Genomic DNA, 20,174 nt, shown 5'->3' on the forward strand with positions numbered 1-20,174 from the left:
ATTCATTGATTCATGTCCAGGCATGTGTCATAATAGTTTGAATAAAAATATCTAAAAGGGAATATTGGGAACAAAACCCACCAACATAAACGTGAGATTTTTGCTCGGCCTCATCATTCATTTGTCTTTATAGTAAAGGTTCCATATCGCCTCTGATTGAATCAGTCAGCAGTAGCTGCAACAAGTTAAACACATCAGTCACACATAATGGGCAGGGGGCCATAGAAAACAGAAATGCCTCACTGAGGTTGTCAGACTAGTTAACAGGCTTCAATATCGCCTCAAAGGTGGAGGAACTTAAACTCTTCCAACAAAAACTACTCACGATTAACTTTCCCACAGTTACTTTCCCTGTGCTGACATGTGACAGCTAAGAACAACATGAAAGGGGAAAAAGCATTAAAGTTATATAAGCTCTAAGTATTTATCGGGTGAAACATAGAGAGATGAACAGCCTAATCAGGCACTGTTGGCATTTGCAAGGGACTGCAGGCTTAATAGTCTCATCCACGCTCCCCTGATTTTATTTCTGCAGTGATTGTAACAAGGTCAGCCAGGTGGACCCCATAGAATAGGTGTTCCCTGATTGCGGCTATTAATCTGGTCTAATCAGGGGTCCCTGGCTGACAGATATAAACAGGAGTAAGTGTCACTGGCCACTCGGGTGTCTCTTTTCTTCTTGGTGGCAGGAGTAAGCCCAGGTGTCCCTAGAGAAGGAGCACTCAGTGTCTACCAATACACTCGAGGTTTTCAGGGAGAAGTGGGCACCATGAGGTGTGGACTGTTTTAGTTCTCCCTCCAACTCTATTTTGATTTAGTCCCTGCCCTCCCTTTTCACTTTTCGATCACGCAGAATTGCTTTTTGTTGAGAAGAGTTCTGTTTGCCACTGGCCCACACGAGTGTTTCCATTCTCCCTGTGGTGGTGGAATATAAATAAATAATGTTGTTTTTCGCTGTGTCCTACACCTGCACACACACACACACACACAATATGGGTGCTGGGGAAAAATAAGCACTCTTGCTGTTAGGTGGTAGTATGAGGAAAAAAGGGGGAAAAACAGACAGAAGTGTCAGAGGTTCTGTTCACTCTGAGAGCTGGCTCTGAGGGAGCTGGGTCATTGTCATGGAGTCTCCATGTGAAAATAAAGGGTGACTTGATGATGGGATACTGGTCTTTGTGGAATTATTTCAGGCTCCATTAATGTAAAGTCAGCAGCTGCACATATCAGAGGAGGGTGATTCTAGATATGCTCAGAAGTCCAGATTTGAATGCTGCCTTCTGCCAAGTTGGACTCAGACACTTCCATGTGCCTTAACCGTGGCAAGAGGTTGTTTAGCAAATCAACACTGGATCCTGTTGCTCAGAATATGGGTGAGCTCACTGTGGTCTGTGTGTGGGTGGGCTCACTGCGCTCTGTGTGGGGGTGGGCTCACTGTGGTCTGTGTTGGGGTGGGCTCACTGCGCTCTGTGTGGGGGTGGGCTCACTGTGGTCTGTATGGGTTGGGCTCACTGTGCTCTATGTGGGGTGGTGTCACTATGCTCTTTATGGGATGGGCTCACTGTGGTCTGTATGGGGGTGGGCTCACTGTGGTCTGTGTGTGGAGGTGGGCTCACTGTGGTCTGTGTGGGGGTAGGCTCACTGTGATCTGTGTGGGGGTGGGCTCACTGTGCTCTGTATGGGGCGGGCTCACTGTGATCTGTGTGGGGTTGGGCTCATTGTGCTCTGTGTGGGGTGGGCTCACTGTGGTCTGTGTTGGGGGTGGGCTTACTGTGCTCTGTGTGGGGCGGGCTCACTGTGCTCTGTATGGAGGGTGGGGTCACTGTGCTCTGTATGGGGGAGTGGGCTCATTGTGCTCTGTATGGGGGAGTGGGCTCATTGTGCTCTGTTTGGGGCGGGTTCACTGTGCTCTGTATGGGGGTAGGCTCACTGTGCTCTGTATGGGGGTGGGCTCACTGTGCTCTGTATGGGACAGGCTCACTGTGCTCTGTATGGGGGTGGGCTCACTGTGCTCTGTATGGGGGAGTGGGCTCATTGTGCTCTGTTTGGGGCAGGCCCACTGTGCTCTGTATGGAGGGTGGGGTCACTGTGCTCTGTATGGGGGAGTGGGCTCATTGTGCTCTGTTTGGGGCAGGCCCACTGTGCTCTCTATGGGGGTGGGGTCACTGTGCTCTGTGTGGGGGGGTGGGCTCACTGTGCTCTGTGTGGGGTGGGCTCACTGTGCTCTGTGTGGGGGGGTGGGGTCACTGTGCTCTGTATGGGACAGGCTCACTGTGCTCTGGGAGGGTGGGATCACTGTGCTCTGTGTGGGGGTGGGGTCACTATGCTCAGTATTGTGGTGGGGGTCACAGTGTTCTGTGTGGGGTTGGGACTCCTACCCCTGATCTTGGGCTGGGTCCTGGGTCCTGGGTCTGGTTCAGAAGCAGTATGGGAGCCTGTGGTTTCCATCACTTGTCCTGCTGAGTCTGACCCTTTACCCTGTGCTGCTGACCTGGCTAACACAGCATCCTTCTGATTAGGCCTGCTTACAGGACACACCTGCCTCTGCTGATCCCAACTTCATATTCACCTCCAGGATAAGTGTCATGTCCTAATCTGAGTGTCACATCAAGTGATGGGAACTTAGCATCACTGCAGTGTTGTTGCTGTCTCTGTGTCACTCTGTCTCCCCTCCCTGGGGCTCCTGGAGCAGAACAGGCTGCAGGTCATAAGTGTCTGATAGCAGGAACTCAGATGGGATTGTTAGTGTGAGGTGAGAGGGTTGGAAGGGGGAGCTGGAGATCCATGGTCCAAGTATGGATAGTTATGGACCATGAGGCTACCAGACCTGTGATTGTAGACAACATTCCCCACTGCAGGGCTCAGGAAATGGAGGGCTCAGTGCCCCCTCTCTGGTTCTGTTCTGCTCTGCTCCCTTTTCTTTGTGTGGAACCTTGTCCTGCAGGTGTGAGGTCTAGAATGCCATTGTGTTGGGTTGAAGTGAAATACCTGCTGATTTGGTGTAAGTCCTGAGTGCTGGGTGGTGTTCCTGGGTGAGTGGTGGGGATGTATTAGATTGAGCAGTATAAACAGTCAATGTTAAAATGGGGAGCAATCATTGTGTGAAAGGTGCATTCTCTCACATTGACCATTGGCAGGAGGGCATTCACCCTCTTATATCTCTGCTGCCAGGTCGTCGGTACCTGTCTCCAGGAACTGACCTCCCTGGTCACCTGCCTTCTCAGGGTGGTCCCTGACCGTCTCCTAACCCTGACTATGAGACCATAGCATCTCCCTTCATGTTCGTCTATAAGGCCAAGATTCCTAGTGCCATATCCGTCACTACACTCTGACCTTAGTTCCTAGGATAATCCATTTCAGCCACCTTTGTGGTTAGCTTCTCTCTAAAAGTGCACAACACTCTTGAGACATTCTGCTGCATACAGAAGCTCACTGGCAGAATTGAGAGGCAGAGAGCTGTTGATTAGGCTGATTAGAAAATATATATTTAAAAACATATGTAAAGCAACTATTTTGTCTCATTGACATAGAAGTATATAGGCAGGAGGACTTGCGTTTATTTAGCATCTCTTTAATATTACCAGTCCTTAGAAGGTATTTTACTATCAATGAAATCCTTTTGAGGTGTCGCGCTGTTGTAATGAGGGAACTAGTGCAGCAATATAGAGTCTTCGGTCCAACGCATCCATGCCGACCAGATATCCTAAATTAATCTAGTCCCATTTTCCAGCATTTGGCCCACACCCCTCTAAACCCTTCCTAATCATATACCCATCCAGATGCCTTTGAAATGTTGAAATTGTACCAGCCTGCACCACATCCTCTGTCAGCTCATTCCTTACACACACCATGAAAAGTTGCCCTTTAGGTCCCTTATAAACCTTCCCCCTTTCACCCTAAATGTATAGCCTTTAGTTTTGGACTCCCCTACCCTGGGCAAGAGACCTTGTCTATTTACCCTATCCATGCCCCTCATGATTTTATAAACCTCTATAAGGTCACCCCCCAGCCTCCGACGCTCCAGGGAAAACAGCATCAGCCTATTCAGTCCCTTCCTCTAGCTCAAACCCTTCAACCCTGACAACATCCTTGTAAATATTTTCTGAACACTTTCAAGTTTAACAACATCTCTCCTATAGTAGGGAGACCAGAATTACATGCAGTATTCCAAAAGTGGCCTCACCAATGTCCTGTATAGCCGCAACATGACATCCCAAATCCAATACTCAATGCACTGACTGATAAAGGTGAACATCTCCTTCACCCCCCTGTCTACCTGCGACTATACGCTCAACAAACAATGATGCAATAATGACCAGATCACCTGTTTCATTTTTTTGTGAAGGGAATTATAGATATTTGCGAATCAATAATTTCAGATATTATTACACACTTCTGATGCAGGTGGGATTTGAGCCCATGCCCAGAGCTAGGGGTATTACCACTGCAAAGAGCCCTCTTTCAACAGAATTGTATGTTTATGCTAAATATGGCAACTGAGAGCACATATGAAACAAGCTATATCATAGTGATGTCAAATGACAGGGAACTATAACCTAAGTCCAGGGGTTCCAAGTTGAATTTTCTGTTTTACTGTCCTCTGTATATTGTTATATTGTGTAGAGACTGTTGATGTTCACTCACAAGACAGTAAAACTCACACTGCTCCCTTTTCTCTGATGTTATCTGAGGATGAAATATTGGCTGGCTCACCAATGAAAGCCAGACCACTCTAGCAAATTCAGGAGGATTCTTTTCAAACCAAAAGTACTACAAATCTGAAATGCTCTTCCTCAAGATTCTGCATTTCCTGGGAGAAGTGGGTGGCACGGTGGCACAGTGGTTAGCACTGCTGCCTCACAGCGCCAGAGACCCGGGTTCAATTCCCGCCTCAGGTGACTGACTGTGTGGAGTTTGCACGTTCTCCCCGTGTCTGTGTGGGTTTCCTCCGGGTGCTCCGGTTTCCTCCCACAGTCCAAAGATGTGCAGGTCAGGTGAATTGGCCATTCTGAATTGTCCCGTAGTGTTAGGTAAGGGGTAGATGTAAATGTAGGGGGTATGGGTGGCTTGCGCTTCGGCGGGGCGGTATGGACTTGTTGGGCCGAAGGGCCTGTTTCCACACTGTAAGTAATCTAATCTAATCTAATCTAAGTGCTGCTGTCAATGGCAGAAATTAACAGATTTTTTTGTCAGATAAAAGTTATCAAGGGATAAGTATTCAATGTGATTAAATGAGGAGCAATGGCAATGAGCTAGTTGAATGGCAAAGAAGGTTGAAGGGCTTAATAGCCTTCTCCTAACCCTACTTACATTGTTCCTGTGGTATTTCTGTTGAAGGCAAGACAAATCCCCTGGAAACTTTACCTCAATGTCTGCAACTCCAGCTTTTTAACAGCAAGTGCATTCAATACCAAGCTAGTCTGGCCAGCTTTCAGCCAATGTGTTAAAATAAACTGAGTGCTCACAAGTCTGAACGAAAACCTTGTTTTCATATTCTGAGTCAGTGTGATTTCAATATGAGAAAGCTATGATTACGACATTCAATTTTCATTCATGATGTATTAGTGACTTTGCTGAAACACAAGACAGGTTGTATTTTGTGCTGAAGCTGTCATAGAATGTGAAGCAACTCATTCTTATCAAAGATCGAACAGTTCCAGGCATGATATTCGAATGATATTGCCTACTATTCCAGTAGCTGTGAACTGCACTCAGTTACACTTTCACAGAATTATTACGGCACACAGGAAGGTCATTTGGCTCAGTTCTATGACCTAGTGTCAATTTCCTGTCTTTTCCCCAAATTCCTGCTATCCAAATAACAAATCCAATTACCTCTTGAATGCCTCAGTTGAACCTGCTTCCATCACATTTTCAGGCAGTTCACTCCATACTCTAACGACTTGCTCTGTGCAATTTTTTTTTCCCACATCATCCTTGCTTTGTATGCACTACAAGGGGCAGCATGGTGGGTCAGTGGTTAGTACTGCTGCCTCACAGCACCAGGGTCCCAGGTTCAATTCCAGCCTTGGGCAACTGTCTGTGCAGAGTTTGTGCATTCTCCCTGTGTCTGTGCAGGCCAGGTGAATTGGCCATGCTAAATTGCCCATAGTGTTAGGTGCATTAGTCAGAGGGAAATGGATCTTGGTGGGTTACTCTTCAGAGGATTGGTTGGGCTGAAGGGCCTGTTTCCACACTGTAGGGAATCTAATTTACATTTTAAATCTATGACTTCTCATTCTTGTATCCTTTACAGATGGAAACAGCTTCTCTCTCACTACACTGTCCAGCTAACTCATGATATCGAAACCTCTATCTGATCGCCTCTTAGCTTTCCTCTCTCTAGGGAGAACAATCTTTCCTTATAACTAGTAAATTGCTTCTTCACTCTCTCTCTCCAATGCATTCACATTGTTCCCACATGTGGCGCCCACAACTGTCCACAAACGCCAATGAAATTCAACATCAACTCCCCGCTTTATTCCCTAATTAATAAAATGGAGGACAACGCATGCTTTATTAACTGCTATCTCTAGCTGTCCTGCTACCTTCATTGACCTGTGCACAAATGCAGCAAAAGTGGGTACTGCAGATCCTGGAGATTAGAGTCAAGATTAGAGTAGTGCTGGAAAAGTACAGCAGGTCAGACAGCATCCGAGGAGCAGGAAAATCGATGTTTCAGGCAAAAGCCCTTCATCAGTTTCCTGATGAAGAGCTTTTGCCTGAAACATCAATTTTCCTGCTCCTCGGAGCTGCCTGACCTGCTGTGCTTTTCCAGCCCCACTTTAATCTTGACTGAGCACAAATACACCCAGATTCCTCTGTAATACACCCCCATTTGGAATTGTACCCTCCCTTTTATATTGTCTTTCAGTGTTCTTCCAACTAAAACACATCATTTCACACTTGTATTTTTGCTCCATTGTTTAGTGTTTTTCTCAAACTTCACTTTGACAGTGTCCATATGTTTGAATGAACGATGAGGGATTATCTGTCATCATTTTGTGATTTATAAACAGAAGATTATATGAGGATCCATGCAGGTCACTAGTTCTTGCTGAAAGCATTGTGATTGTTTATTCCAAGGATGTAAACAGACCAGAAACTTTTCACTGTCAAGTTTCTTTATCAAAACAAATGCTGGAGATCTCAAATAAAAACAGTAAACTCTGGAAGTATTTGTCCGGATCTGGCAGGATCGGTGGAGAGAGTTAATGTTTCAGGTCACAGGCCTTTCTTCAGAACTTTTCTGTTCTGAGAGAAACTTGTTAATTTGAAACATTAACTGTGTTTCCACAGATGCTGCCAGATCCATTGTGATTTCCCAGCATTTTCTATTATTTCAGCCTCCTTTGTGTTTCCAGATGGCAAGAGACTTGCATCTCCATGACATGTAGGCCCAGGGTTGTCATGGGAATGAGGCAGAAGGGGGTTATGCTTGTGTCCTGGGGTACCTATGCCTCCAGAGTCCCAAGAGCCTGGCTGAATATCTTTGCCTCTCAACTCCCCTCAGGTTAGTGAGTCTGAGGGGGTCAATCAACAACGTTGTGAGGATAGTGGCCTTCTAATGAGTTGGCGACTGGATTGTCTGTTTTTCAATTATGCTGGTGGAAGGATAAATAAGAAACCGGGCAGAACACCCAAGCTATTCCCTGAAATAGTGTTCTGTGATCATTTACCTCCACCTGAGGGCCAATAAATAGCCTTGGTTTCTTGTGTCGTCCAAAAGACTGTACCTCCACCTGCACCAGAGAGGCATCTTAGCTATTATACTCACACCTCAGAAGTGGGAAATTAACACACAGCGTTCTGGCGCAGGGACAAGATTGTCACTGGCTAAGGTGATTGTATTCAAAAATAAGTCATTTTTACAGGACTCGACCTGAGAGATCCTGGAGGGATGTTTCTCCTGGTGGGATGGGTGTTGTCTAAAGACAAACGAAACAGTCTCAAATAAAGGACAACTCAATTAAGTCTGAAATGAGGAGGAATCTCTTCACCTGTAGGATAGTGAGCTTTTGGAATTGTGTACCCAGTGGGCTGCAGAAGCTCAGTCGCTAAGTATGTTCATAGCAGAGATAACTTGACTTCTACATATTAAATCTATTATGATAATAGTGTTAAAGCAAAAGATCAGCCATTGAGACGTACAGCACGGAAACAGACCCTTTGGTCTACCTCATCCATGCCAACCAGATATCCTAAATTAATCTAGTCCCATCTGCCAGCATTTGGCCCATATCCCTCTAAACCCTTCCCATTCATATACCCAGCATAGATGCCTTTTAAATGTTGCAATTGTATCAGCCTCCACCATTTCCTCTGGCAGCTCATTCCAAACATGCACCACCCTCTGTGTGAAAACATTGCCCCTTAGATCCCTTTTAAATCTTTGCCCTCTCACCTTAAATCTATATCCTCCTGCACTTCTGGGAAAAGAACTTGGCTATTTACCCTATCCATGCCCCTCATGATTACTTTAGCAATTATCTTTACCCCTTCTGTTATATCTTCTTTGATGCATTTTTCAAATGTCACATATAGAACCTTAGTCATGTTCTCACTGGTCAGCAGAGCAGGCACAGAGGGATGAATAGCCTACCACAGCTCCCATATCTTATGCTCTTATGACACCTTACAAACTTGGATGGACAAAAAAAAAATCAGCAAAAAACAGATCAAACAAACAAAAGGCAAACATTTTGATATATAGTGCAGTTCATCACATCTGAATACTCCCATATACTGTTACAGCCAACAACGTAATCTTTGAACTGTGGTCACCTGTAGGAATATGGTGAATAACTTGTGCAAAGCAAGTTCCCACAATCCACAGTATTATGATGACCACATTATGTGTTTCATTGAGAGTTGGATATTGGCCACATTACTGGAGAGAATACCATCTGCTCTTCTTTCAATGATAATTAATCCATTCCAGATATTCCTACAATACCAGTCAGAGGACTGGCGAAAGGGGTATTATAATTATTGAGTTGTGTCTTACATTCTGAGGAAATATTCAGGACATCCAGAGCCAAGTTGTATGATTTCACAGCATTGTGGTAGTCTTCCCTCTGGAAGTGGTAATTTCCACGCTCCCGTTTCTGTTTACAGATCCGTATGCAGTCCGAAACCGACAGCGTTTTCAGGTCAGGAGCATTTCTGACATTGAGAAGCTGGACCTCGTATATTACTGTTGCATCTGCAGGGACATCAGGCTCTCTGACGTGGAAAAGGAAAGGAAACATCAGTGGTCATTCATCAACAACTATACCTGCGGTAAAGCAACTGTTTAATACCAGCTGTTTTACCAACATTGTCAGTTCTGTACAATGAAAATATTAAATGTAAGCAGTTGAGTGGGGTAGCAGGGAGTACAGGCCAGTGACATTTTGGTATGAACCTGAGGCAAGAAAAGCCAGAGGTTACAGTGAATCCCAGGAACTCAATAGCCTGTGAAATCTTCTCTGGAAGCCAAGAGTATTAGGTGGCATGGTGGCTCAGTGGTTAGCACTGCTACCTCACAACACCAGGGACCTGGGTTCAATTCCCACCTTGGGCAACTGTCTGTGTGGTGTTTGCACATTCTCCCTGTGCCTGTGTGGGTTTCCTCCAGGTGCTCTGGTTTCCTCCCACAGGTCAGGTGAATTGGCCATGCTAAATTGCCTGTAGTGTTAAGTGCATTAGTCAGGGGTGAATGTAGGGGAATTGGTCTGGGTGGGTTGCTCTTCGGAGGGATGGTGTGGACTTGTCAGGCCGAACGGCCTGTTTCCACACTGTAGTGTAGTGATTCTAGTGAAAAAAAGTGAATCTAGTCCGAGGGACATTGTCCATCATGCACATCTTTAGCTTTACATTTTCAAATATTCAGGTAGAAATCAGGCTTCATTGTATCCCTTCTGCAAGTGTACCATAAAAAGCAACAATTTCACAGCAATGTCCAAAGTTTGCTTCAAAGTGCCCAATCCTATACAGGCTTGGTCATTTTAACAGCGGCCCTACTTCAACCTAACAAAGGCTTTAGGCTCCATTCATAGGTAAATGATTGACTTGGTGGCCCCTTGAAACTGGAAAGGCATGATACTTCAGGCACTATACTGACTTTTCTCAGGATTCTTCACTGGTCGGTGAGTTTATTTATCAGTGCTCTGACGTCAGGAGAAGCAGAAACATTCTCTAGACTCTACAGCCCAGGTCATGAGCTTGCCTCCCAAGTCGCTGCCACCAGGGTATACCCTAAACCACTGCTGCTGAAGCAAGAAGCCTGATACTTCTTTCCTTAAAATTGTTGAGCTGTCAGTGAAGACATGACAGATGCTGGGCTTCACCAATTACCAGTTCCAAACACACAGCCTGATTTCCAACCAGCTTCAGACCTCCCAGTTGCTTTGTGGGGTCCAGATCAGATCCTAATGTCAGCCAAAGTGAATTTCAATTCAGTTCCTTTAATTTGAACCTTTTGTTTTCCTAGTGAATTTTATTTTGACAATCCAAGGCCTGTCACTGAAAAAATGGAGCTCTTTATTTGTTCAAGTGCACAATGTAACTTCAAAGACAACTGTAGTAAAATTCATGGAAGGCACTTTTTGATCATTCCAGCAGTTTGCCGAAGGATATTTATCACTCCTACTGTACAGCTCTGACATCTTTTCTGTTACCTGTACACCATCCTGACTGCCCCTCTGATGGAGGTTTCTAAGTCTATGCCAATTTTTACCAATTCACAGCACCCTTGTCTTTCAGACATGCTCTCTTTGATATATGACTGAGACTGCCCAAGGTTATTTTATAGTCGCGCTTACAGTCAGTTGGAAATAAGGGCTTTTACCCCCTGCAGTATGATGGTCTCAGGGAGTGAAAGGGAACTGGATGCCTGACTATCTCAATGGCATTTTCTGTAGCAGTCTCACAGGTACTAACATATTTGATGGACCAGCTGTCTGTGGTAGTTTTAGGACTGAATACGGGCACTAAAATCTGCTAATAAATATAATAAAGATGATCTCTTACTCATAATGGGGGGTTAGGAATGACATCTAATTCACCGAAACAGGCCCAGAATAGACAACAACATGACTTTTGTCATTTATGTATAATAGTGCAGATGGTAATATTTTACATCTCTTTTGAAAAACACTTGTCAGATAAGGAATGATAAATTAAATGTATTTTAGCATTGCATGCACTTGGAATTGTCCTTTATTGAAATTGTTGCAGAATAAATACCAGAAGTAAAAAATATTTGCGAGTGATGTTTATGGAAAATGTAGAGATAGTTTGGAGTCACTTTGTACACAGTGACAACATCTGACAGTCAAGAGTCTGTGCTTAGCTTTATTTACTATTGAATGGCTTTCTTGAAATCCAAATCTTCTTTGGATTATAATAAATATGACTAAAACACATCACATCATTTCAACAAAAAATTCTGTCCCTCATGATTTCTGACTTTAAATCACCTCAGTCTAATTTCTCCACTAACCTATAAGATCATTCTTAAGATTATCCATAGATTTCCCTGGATGCTGAACACTTCTGTCAACTCTTCCTCTTTTAATGATATTATTGTTTTTGATTAAAGTAATTGTCAAAGGCTTTCAACAATTCTTTAGAAGTATCTAAAGTTTCTTTCACAACCTTGGTAAGCTACAGCATTTTCAGTTTATTCAACCTCTAACTTTGTATCCATCTTGCAAGTTATTTTGTATCTTAAGTGCTGTTTTCTCCAAGATGTCCAACTCTGTTTTACTTGGCCCATCTCTGAACATATCTATTAACATACGAATTAGGAGCAGAGGTAGACATTTGGGTTCCTCAAACTCACTCCATCACTTAGCAAGATGATAGCTTATCTGATAATGTCACATTCCCACCTGTTCCTATTAGCCTTTCACCTGCTTACTTATCAAGAATCTATTTATCTCTGTTTTAAAAATATTCAAGGAGTCTGCTTGAATGAGGAAGAAAATTGCAAAGACCCATGATGATCTATGAAAAAAAATTCTCCCCAAATCTGTCATAAATGAGTGATAACTTATTTTTAAACAGCATTCCCAGTTCTAGATTTTCCCACACGAGGAAATGTCTTTCTACATGTACCATATCAAGATCTGTCAGGATCAAACAAATTACTTCTTACTCTTCTAAACTCACACAGATACAAGCCCAATCTTTCCACATAAGCCAACCTTCCCATTCTGAGCACTAGTCTAGAGTGTGGTGCTGGAAGAGCACAGCAGGAAACATCGATGCCTGAAACATCGATTCTCCTGCTCCTGCTGCCTGACCTCCTGTGCTTTTCCAGCGCCACACTCCCGACACTAATCTCCAGCATCTGCAGGCCTCACTTTTGCCTGGGTGTTAGTCCAGTAGACCTTCATTGAACTGCTTCTAAGCTGAACTGATTTACATCTTTGGTTAAAAAAGGACCAATACTGTATACTCCGTGTGTAGTCTCGCCAGTACTCTGCATAGCTGAAACGTAGCCTTCAATTACACAAGTAAACTGGAGAGTTGCAACCTTTTCTCACATCTCCCATTATTTTCCACCTAAATAAATGATAGCCATTTTCTCAACGGCTTTACTGAGTGAATCCTACTGCCTGTAGCTTTAATAATAGCTTATGTTTCCTTCACAGCTTTCTCTGAATGATTCCCGCTGCCTGTGGTTTTGAAGAGTGTTTCCTGTCTCTAGCATAATTTTAATAATGGATCTCTTGCCTTTTCTATGGCTTTGATAAAGTCTTCTAACTTTCTTCTTCCACCATCTGCTTAGCTTTCAAATATGCCCCTTTGTCCCTTTAACAGTTTCTTTACAATGTCCACAAGTCTGCAACTGCAGTTTAAATCTGTTTTGCTGTAGATGTGCCTCATGGTATCCATCCACTCTGGGGGAGGGGGAGGGGAGGCTCAATTTGAGCTGAAAGCTCTTTTTCTTCAGTTCTAGTCTTCCCAGTCTGTAATTTAAAGCATTTCTAAAAACTATCCCTGACCCATCAGATGCTCTAACTGTACTCACACAACCTCTGATGTACGTTCTTGACTGCAACCTGACTTGGGTCAGCTCCTACAGAGCACTGGCACTTGATGCAATTGGTAACTGCCTTGGAGTGACAAACTGTGGCATGTGACCCACATTTCCCATGGCTAACCCACCTAGCCTGCACACTATAGGTAATTTAGCATGGCCAATCCACCCTAACCTGGACATCTTTGTACTGTGGGCAAAAACCAGAGCAGCTGAAAGAAACCCATGCAGACACGGGGAGGATGTGCAAATGCCACACAGATGAACATTCCTGATGAAGAACTTATGCCTGAAACGTTGCTTCTCCTATTCCTTGGTTGCTGCCTGATCCACTGTGCTTTTCCAGCACCACACATTTTGACTCTGATCTCCAGCATCTGCAGTCTTCACTTTCTCCTGCCTTGGAGTAACCAATACATCAGCTCCAGAGAGCACCTAAATCCCATGTTGACCTCAGCATTGACCACTGGGAGACAGCTAGATTGAATCCACATTACTCCCCATTGACCACAGTGTTGTCGGAGACTACTGTTTACGATGGGCATGATTTGCTTCCACCATCCATTTTGAGGGTAAAGATCTATAGGGCCCTCTTGATCTGGGTGTGAGGAAAAGTATTTGTTACTCTAATGAAAGGAAGCTGTTGTCTTGGAATCATAGAATCCCTATGGTACTGAAACAGGCCAATTGACTGTGTGAGTTCACACTAACCTTCCAAAGAGAAAACCACCCAGACCCACCATGTCCCTGTAACCCCACAGTTCCTATGGCTAACCCACCTAGCCTGCACACCATGAGCAATTTAGCATGGCCAATCCATCCTAACCTGCACATTGTTGGACTGTGTGAGGAAACCAGAGCGCCTGGAAGAAGTCCACACAGACTCGGGGAGAATATGCAAGCTCCACATGGACACCCAAGCCTGGAATCAAACCTGGGTCCCTGGAGCTGTGAGGCAGCAGTGCTAACCACTGAGCCACTGTGCCACCCACTTAAGCAGGATGTAGTTTATTGTAGGTTAGCAACTAATTACAGGTTAAATAGATACAACATACATTGAATGGTGTCAAGGAGTCAGATTTAGTTCTCAGGGTTAAAGAGTATGAAGTGAAAGTTGGAGCAGGGTACTGAGATGGATGATCAGCCATGATCATATTGAATGGGGGAACAGGCTCAAAGGGCCGAATGGCCTATTCCTACTCCTGTTTCTACATTGTTACAGAGACTATGAAGAGAACCTGGTGGTAGCTCCTACTTTTTATAGATCTGAAATTGTTCTTCCCCCACCTTGTCAAAGGGCATCACCATAACTAACAGTGCTTACAGCATTCCTCAGTATTAATTTCTTAAGACCTTTCAACTCTTACACAACATCTTTTTATCCTCTTATTCTCTTCTTACTGACAGCCCACCATTAAACATTCTTGTAAAGAAAATGTTGCTGTTTTGATGAGGCAATGGATGACAAGACTGGCATTATTGTCCATCCTCAACTCCTGTTGAGAATGTAGCAGTTGAGCCTTCTCCTTGTCTCAGTACTGTCCACGTGGTGAAGCTCTACCACAATGCTTCACTCCTAATTTCCTTCTAGGAAAGGTGAGCATCATTGGCAAGGCAGTATTTATTGTCCATCCTTAATTGCTGTTGACATAGCTGTACCCATAAGGAAGAAACAGAGTCACTTCTACAAGGCACCATGGTTTGACAATGTCACTGCAACATTGTGAGCTTGACTTGAAGTGTTTCACTGGTAAGTTTCAAGTGAAAGGGCTTCGTTCAGATTGGAATTGCAGAAGAAGCTCAACAGGTTTGGCAGCATCTGCGGAGAGAAAGCAGAGTCAGCGTTGAATCCAAACACCCTCTTCAGAATTTTCTGGAGAAGGATTACTGGAGCTGAACCGTGAACTCTGCATTCTCTCCACAGATGCTGCCAGACCTGCTGAGTGTCTACAGCAATTTCTGCTTTTGTTTCGGATTTCCAACATCCGCAGTTCTTTGTTTTGGCCATTCAGATTGGATTTCTCCAAACTCTTATTCACGGTAACCAAGACCCTTTATCTTAAATCGTGTGGTTTCAATGAAATGGATTGGCTGTCTCTCTCTTAGAAAAAGGTTTCTCGGGGATTCCTAATGTTGCAATGGTAACATTAGTCTAGTCATCTGTGACTTGATTGCAAATATTACTCCAATTTCATCAAGTTTGTATAAACAATGAACTAATTCAACAAAATATGAAGGTAGGCATATATGTGTGTGTTTGTTAATAACAATGGCACAGGTCATAAAACGTTCATTGTAAGTTAATAGGCTGTATTCGGTTCAGTTACTTAACTTCTTCATAAACTACTGATTCTGGAAAGATCTTCATTCTTTGCCTAATACCAAGTTGAGGGTATTTGCTGTTGTTTATGTTTTCTTATCTTTCACAAGGCTGTGAGAGTGTAGAACATAATCCATATTTGGAATGCTGCCAAAAAGGCTGGAGAAATGCTGAAAGCATTGTTGGTCTATTGACTGGAAAAGAGTAATATTCCACTCTGTGATGACATGCCAAATGTTGGGTTTTGCTTCCAGGAAATTTGCAGACCCCTGCTACTTTGCCAACAGCAACCATTTCCACTTGCCACGCTGGACAGAGAATATCAACAGGAGACTCTTACATTGTGCATCAACCTCACTTTGAGGAACAGCTTCTCATCTTTCAACTCAGCACTTCATAGCCATCTGGGCTCAACACTGAGATAAAGAAAAATAGATCATAACCCAAGTCCCTGCTATGTTTTGTGTTTTTGTGGTCATTTTCTCCCCCTTTTTCTCTCTGCTTCTGGAGAGAAGTTATTTTCCCATTCACACCAGCTCCCGACATATCCTTTGTTTCTTTACTTATCCTATTACTATTCCATCCAGTTTCTGTAACTTGAACCACGTTGCTATTTAATCTCTCCTGCCTACGCCCTATCACGGATCTTCCCTTTCATCCTTTTTCGCACCTTCATCTCCTTACACTTGCTTAAAGCCTATTACATTTACAATTACATCTTTAACATACCTAAATTCTTATTAAAAATCACTGACCTGAAGTATTAACTCTATTTCTTTCTACACTCATGCTGCCTGATCCACTGTTTTTATCTCAGATTTTCAGCATCAGCAGTATTTCACTGTTTTTAATCATTTGTGGGATGTGACTGTCACTGGCTGGGCCAGCATTTATTGCCCATCCCTCTAGTTGCCCTTGAGAAGGTAGGGTTGGTGAGCAGCCTTCTTGAACCGCTTCAGCCTGCATACTGTAGGTTGACCCTCAATGCCCTGAGGGAGGGAATTCCAGGATTTTGACCCAGCGACAGCGAAGGAATGGCAATATAGTTCCACGTCAGGATGGTAAGTGGCTTGGAGGGGAATGTGCAGGGGGTGGTATCTACCTTCTAGATGGAAAGGGGGTGGCATGGTGGCTCAGTGGTTAGCACTGCTGCCTCACAGCATCAGGGACCCAGGTTCAATTCCAACCTCGGGTGATTGTTGGTGTGGAGTTTACTCATTCTTCCCGTATCTGTGTGGGTTTCCTCTGGGTGCTCTGGTTTCCTCCCACAATCCAAAGATGTGCAGGTCAGGTGGATTGGCCATGCTAAATTGCCCATAGTGTTAGATGCATTAGTCAGAGGGAAATGGGTCTGGATGGGTTACTCTTCAGAGGGTCGGTGTGGACTTGTTGGTCCAAAGGGCCTGTTTCCACACTGTAGAGAATCTAATCTCAAGTGGTCTTGGGTTTGGAAAGTGCTATCTAAGGACCTTTGGTGAATTTCTGCAGTGGATCTTGTAGATAGTACACACTCCTGCTGCTGTTTGTTGATATCACATGGAGTGAATTGAATTAGCCGCAGACAGGTGTTTGTAATGCTGGGGACCATTGGAAGAAGCCGAGATGGATCATCCACTTGTACCTTATGGCTGAAGATTGCGGCGAATGCTTCAGCCTTATCGTTTGCACTGATGTGCTGGGCTCTTCTGTTATTGAGCTTGGGGATATTTGTGGACACTCCTCCTCCAGTGTGTTATTTTACTGTGCCACATTCATGACTGGATGTGGCAGGACTGAAGAGCTTAGATCTGATCTGTTAGTTGTGGGATTGCATAGTTCTGTGTATCATTTGCAGCTTATGCTGTTTGGTATGCGATTAGTCCTGTTTGGTGGCTTCGCCAGACTGACACCTCATTTTCAGAAATGCCTGGTGCTGCTCCTGGCATATCCTCCTGCACTCTCCATCGAACCAGGGTTAATCCCTTGGCTTGCCTGTAATGACTGAGTGAGGAGATATGAGGTTGCAGGTTGTGCTGGAGTACTGTCTTGCTGGCAGGACAGGACACATCCAGGGATGGTGATGGTAGTGTCTGGGACATTGTCTGTAAGGTATGATTCTGTGAGTATAACTGTGTCAGGCTGTTGTTTGACTAATCTGTGAAACAGCTCCCTCAGTGTAGGCACAAGTCCCCAGATGTTAGAACGCAGGACTTTGCAGGGTCGACAGGGCCGTTTCTGTCATTGTCTTTTGCGGTGCATAGATCAATGCCAGGTAGTCATCTTGTTTTGTTTCTTTGATGAGACTTTGTAATGATTGGTTCCACAGGTCGGCGCAACATCGAAGGCTGAAGGGCCTATACTGCGCTGTAATGTTCTATGTTCTATTAATAGAACCGAGTGACTTACTAGGCCATTTCATTGTGCAGTCAAGAGTCAACCACATTGTTGTGGGTCTGAAGTCACATGTAGGCCAGAAGTTGAGTCCATTTTGAGGGTACTTCAGAGCTCCACATCAGTGGTAGCTGTGCTCACACACCGATAGGGAAATTAAAGCCAAACATTGTATTGGTTCAGGGATTAATGGTTCAGGGATCAGTGAACATCCACTGGAAATATATAGAATGGCAAAAGCATTAGAATGATTGGCATTCAACAGTGATTTGACACCACTGCTAAATAGTCGCTCAGAGCTCTAACAGTTGAATGTGAGTTCAGCAGCAGTAATAAATCTTTCATTTCCACGCTATCTAAAATTATCATCAATTACTTACAGGTTAGTTGCTGATTGATTTTTGCTGTACATGACTCTGCATGTGATTGATTTGTGTACAGTTGTTTTTAATTGTGGAATGTCTACAGCGTAGCAGGTGCTGAAGACTTTTGTTTCTGACTTCAAAGCCTTCAGCACAAACCAGTTGCCCCCAGATATGGTTCACTATTAGCAATTCCCTTTGAATTACTGTGCAGCTGAGAGGATCAGCAAGTGCGGAACTATTACTTGCAAATTTAAAGACACAAAGCAGTTGCTTCCAGGTTTGGGTGGTCTGTCAAGATTCCAGTGGGCATCGAGTGTGTCGAAAAGAGGCCATAACTGAGAGGTCAAGTTGCTGAAACAGAAAGTGGGAGTCGGGCTCTTGTGTGGAGGTCATATCCACAAAGGGGCTTCAGGAGAGCAATTCCACAACATGGATCTGAGTGAGAAGCAATGTGTGAGATCTTGGTTCGATCAGCCTCAGTGTGAAATCTGCCACTCAGTGCCAACACAACTGCTACCTCCCAACAGGGTGAGGGCTACATTGCCCATGACACTGGAGACAACAATGGGATATTGTCGTGGCTGGAGATATTTGCAACATCTCATAGTTTGATGTCCAGCTGTTGCATACAGCGCATCATCAAGGCCCTCTATTCACAGACAATTAACCACAATTCATTCTCTGTTGGAGAGATAAGCAGGTAGTGCTAGCAAGTGGCTTCACTAGGATTGGAGCTTTCCTATAGTGCAGGGTATTAATGATTGAGTCCAATGTGCAGGCTGCTGTTAACCCCATCCTATATCAGATGTGCATATCCCTCAATATTATCTGGTATGTGACCGCAAGCCTGTTATCCTGGTAGCATTTGTGGTGCTTTTATTCTGCATCACAAAGCATTCTGAGGAATCACTTTGATGTCTCCAAATGCTAATGCTATCCCTTTGATTTCACTTCTGCACACACTGCTACACATCCCCAACTTTCAACTCTTTCAAAATCCCACCGAGCTCAATCAACTCACACCTAAACCTCCTACATTCCTGGGAACACAAGCCGAGTTTATGTAATCTCTCCTCACAACTTACAAGAAAAGAAATCAGAAATTCAATTAGAATAATAGAGAGGAGGAAAAAACACACAGTTCTGGCTAGACCACATTTGGAGTACTGCATACTCATACCAGCCAATGCACCTTCTAAAAGATGTGAAGAAATTGCAGCACAGATTCACTAGAATGTTACTCGGATTCAAGAGGGTCAGTTAGCTCAGTTGGCTGGATAGCTGGCTTGCAATGCAGCATTGGTTCAATTCGTCCTGAAGTTACCATGAAAGGTTATCCTTCTCACCCACTCCCCTCACATACTGTCCCCCAGGTTAAACCATCACCAGTCATCCCTCTTTAATAATAGAGTGGTCCTATGCTCTGCTAGCGTTATGGCAACTTTACATTTTACTCAGGTTCCAAGAGTATTGAAGACATTAGAAATTTGTAGATTTAATTCACCACAGTTTCCCTTTCCCAGATAACACAGAACTGGGTGCGAAGGGAGGTGACTGCAGGCTATAACAGGAATCAAATTTTCAGAATTCTAATTCAACTAGAATGCAAATGAAAGTTAAAATTGATGAGGTTGAGCTAAAAGAGGGAAACTTTTGTTCTACAAAGCACTGAGGTTCTCTGGTTGTGTGTTTATACCTTACACTAGAAAGGTGTCATTCTACACAACAGATTTGGATTTTATGTGCCTCACTGAACTTATTGTAGCAGGGTGGGTGGTGGTATGTAACGTAGTTAACCATTTACACAGTCAACCATTTATACACCCATCCATGAGCTGAGCCCATAGTATACTGGGCACTGAAACTGACCATATAAATGTCAACAATGCTTATTAACAAACCCGCCATTCAGGATCAAATGCTACCATTGCTTATGTCTGACTGCCTTGGTGGGAGTGAGTAAGCTGAGACAGTGTGGGAAAGAGTGGCTCGACACTTCTTCAGCAGTTTACATCAGGAACATACCCAGGGCAAAAATGTCATGCCTCCTTCCTTCTGTGCTGCTTGTCCTCCACCACCTGATGCCACC

General features: G+C 44.1%; 1 protein-coding gene across 4 annotated transcripts in view; it reads right to left on the minus strand.

Moving 5' to 3' along the window:
- LOC140468864 (peptidyl-prolyl cis-trans isomerase FKBP8-like) overlaps positions 1 to 20,174 on the minus strand; it is a 167,153-nt gene that overhangs the window by 28,519 nt on the left and 118,460 nt on the right. For all 4 annotated transcript variants that reach the window (XM_072564924.1, XM_072564923.1, XM_072564922.1 and 1 more), the window contains exon 4: positions 9,008 to 9,225. In XM_072564924.1, coding sequence (XP_072421025.1) covers positions 9,008 to 9,225 — 218 coding nt within the window. The remainder of the gene's footprint in view (positions 1 to 9,007; positions 9,226 to 20,174) is intronic.

Source organism: Chiloscyllium punctatum, chromosome 48 (assembly GCF_047496795.1).
Source record: "Chiloscyllium punctatum isolate Juve2018m chromosome 48, sChiPun1.3, whole genome shotgun sequence".
In the NCBI taxonomy this organism is placed as follows: Eukaryota; Metazoa; Chordata; class Chondrichthyes; order Orectolobiformes; family Hemiscylliidae; genus Chiloscyllium; species Chiloscyllium punctatum.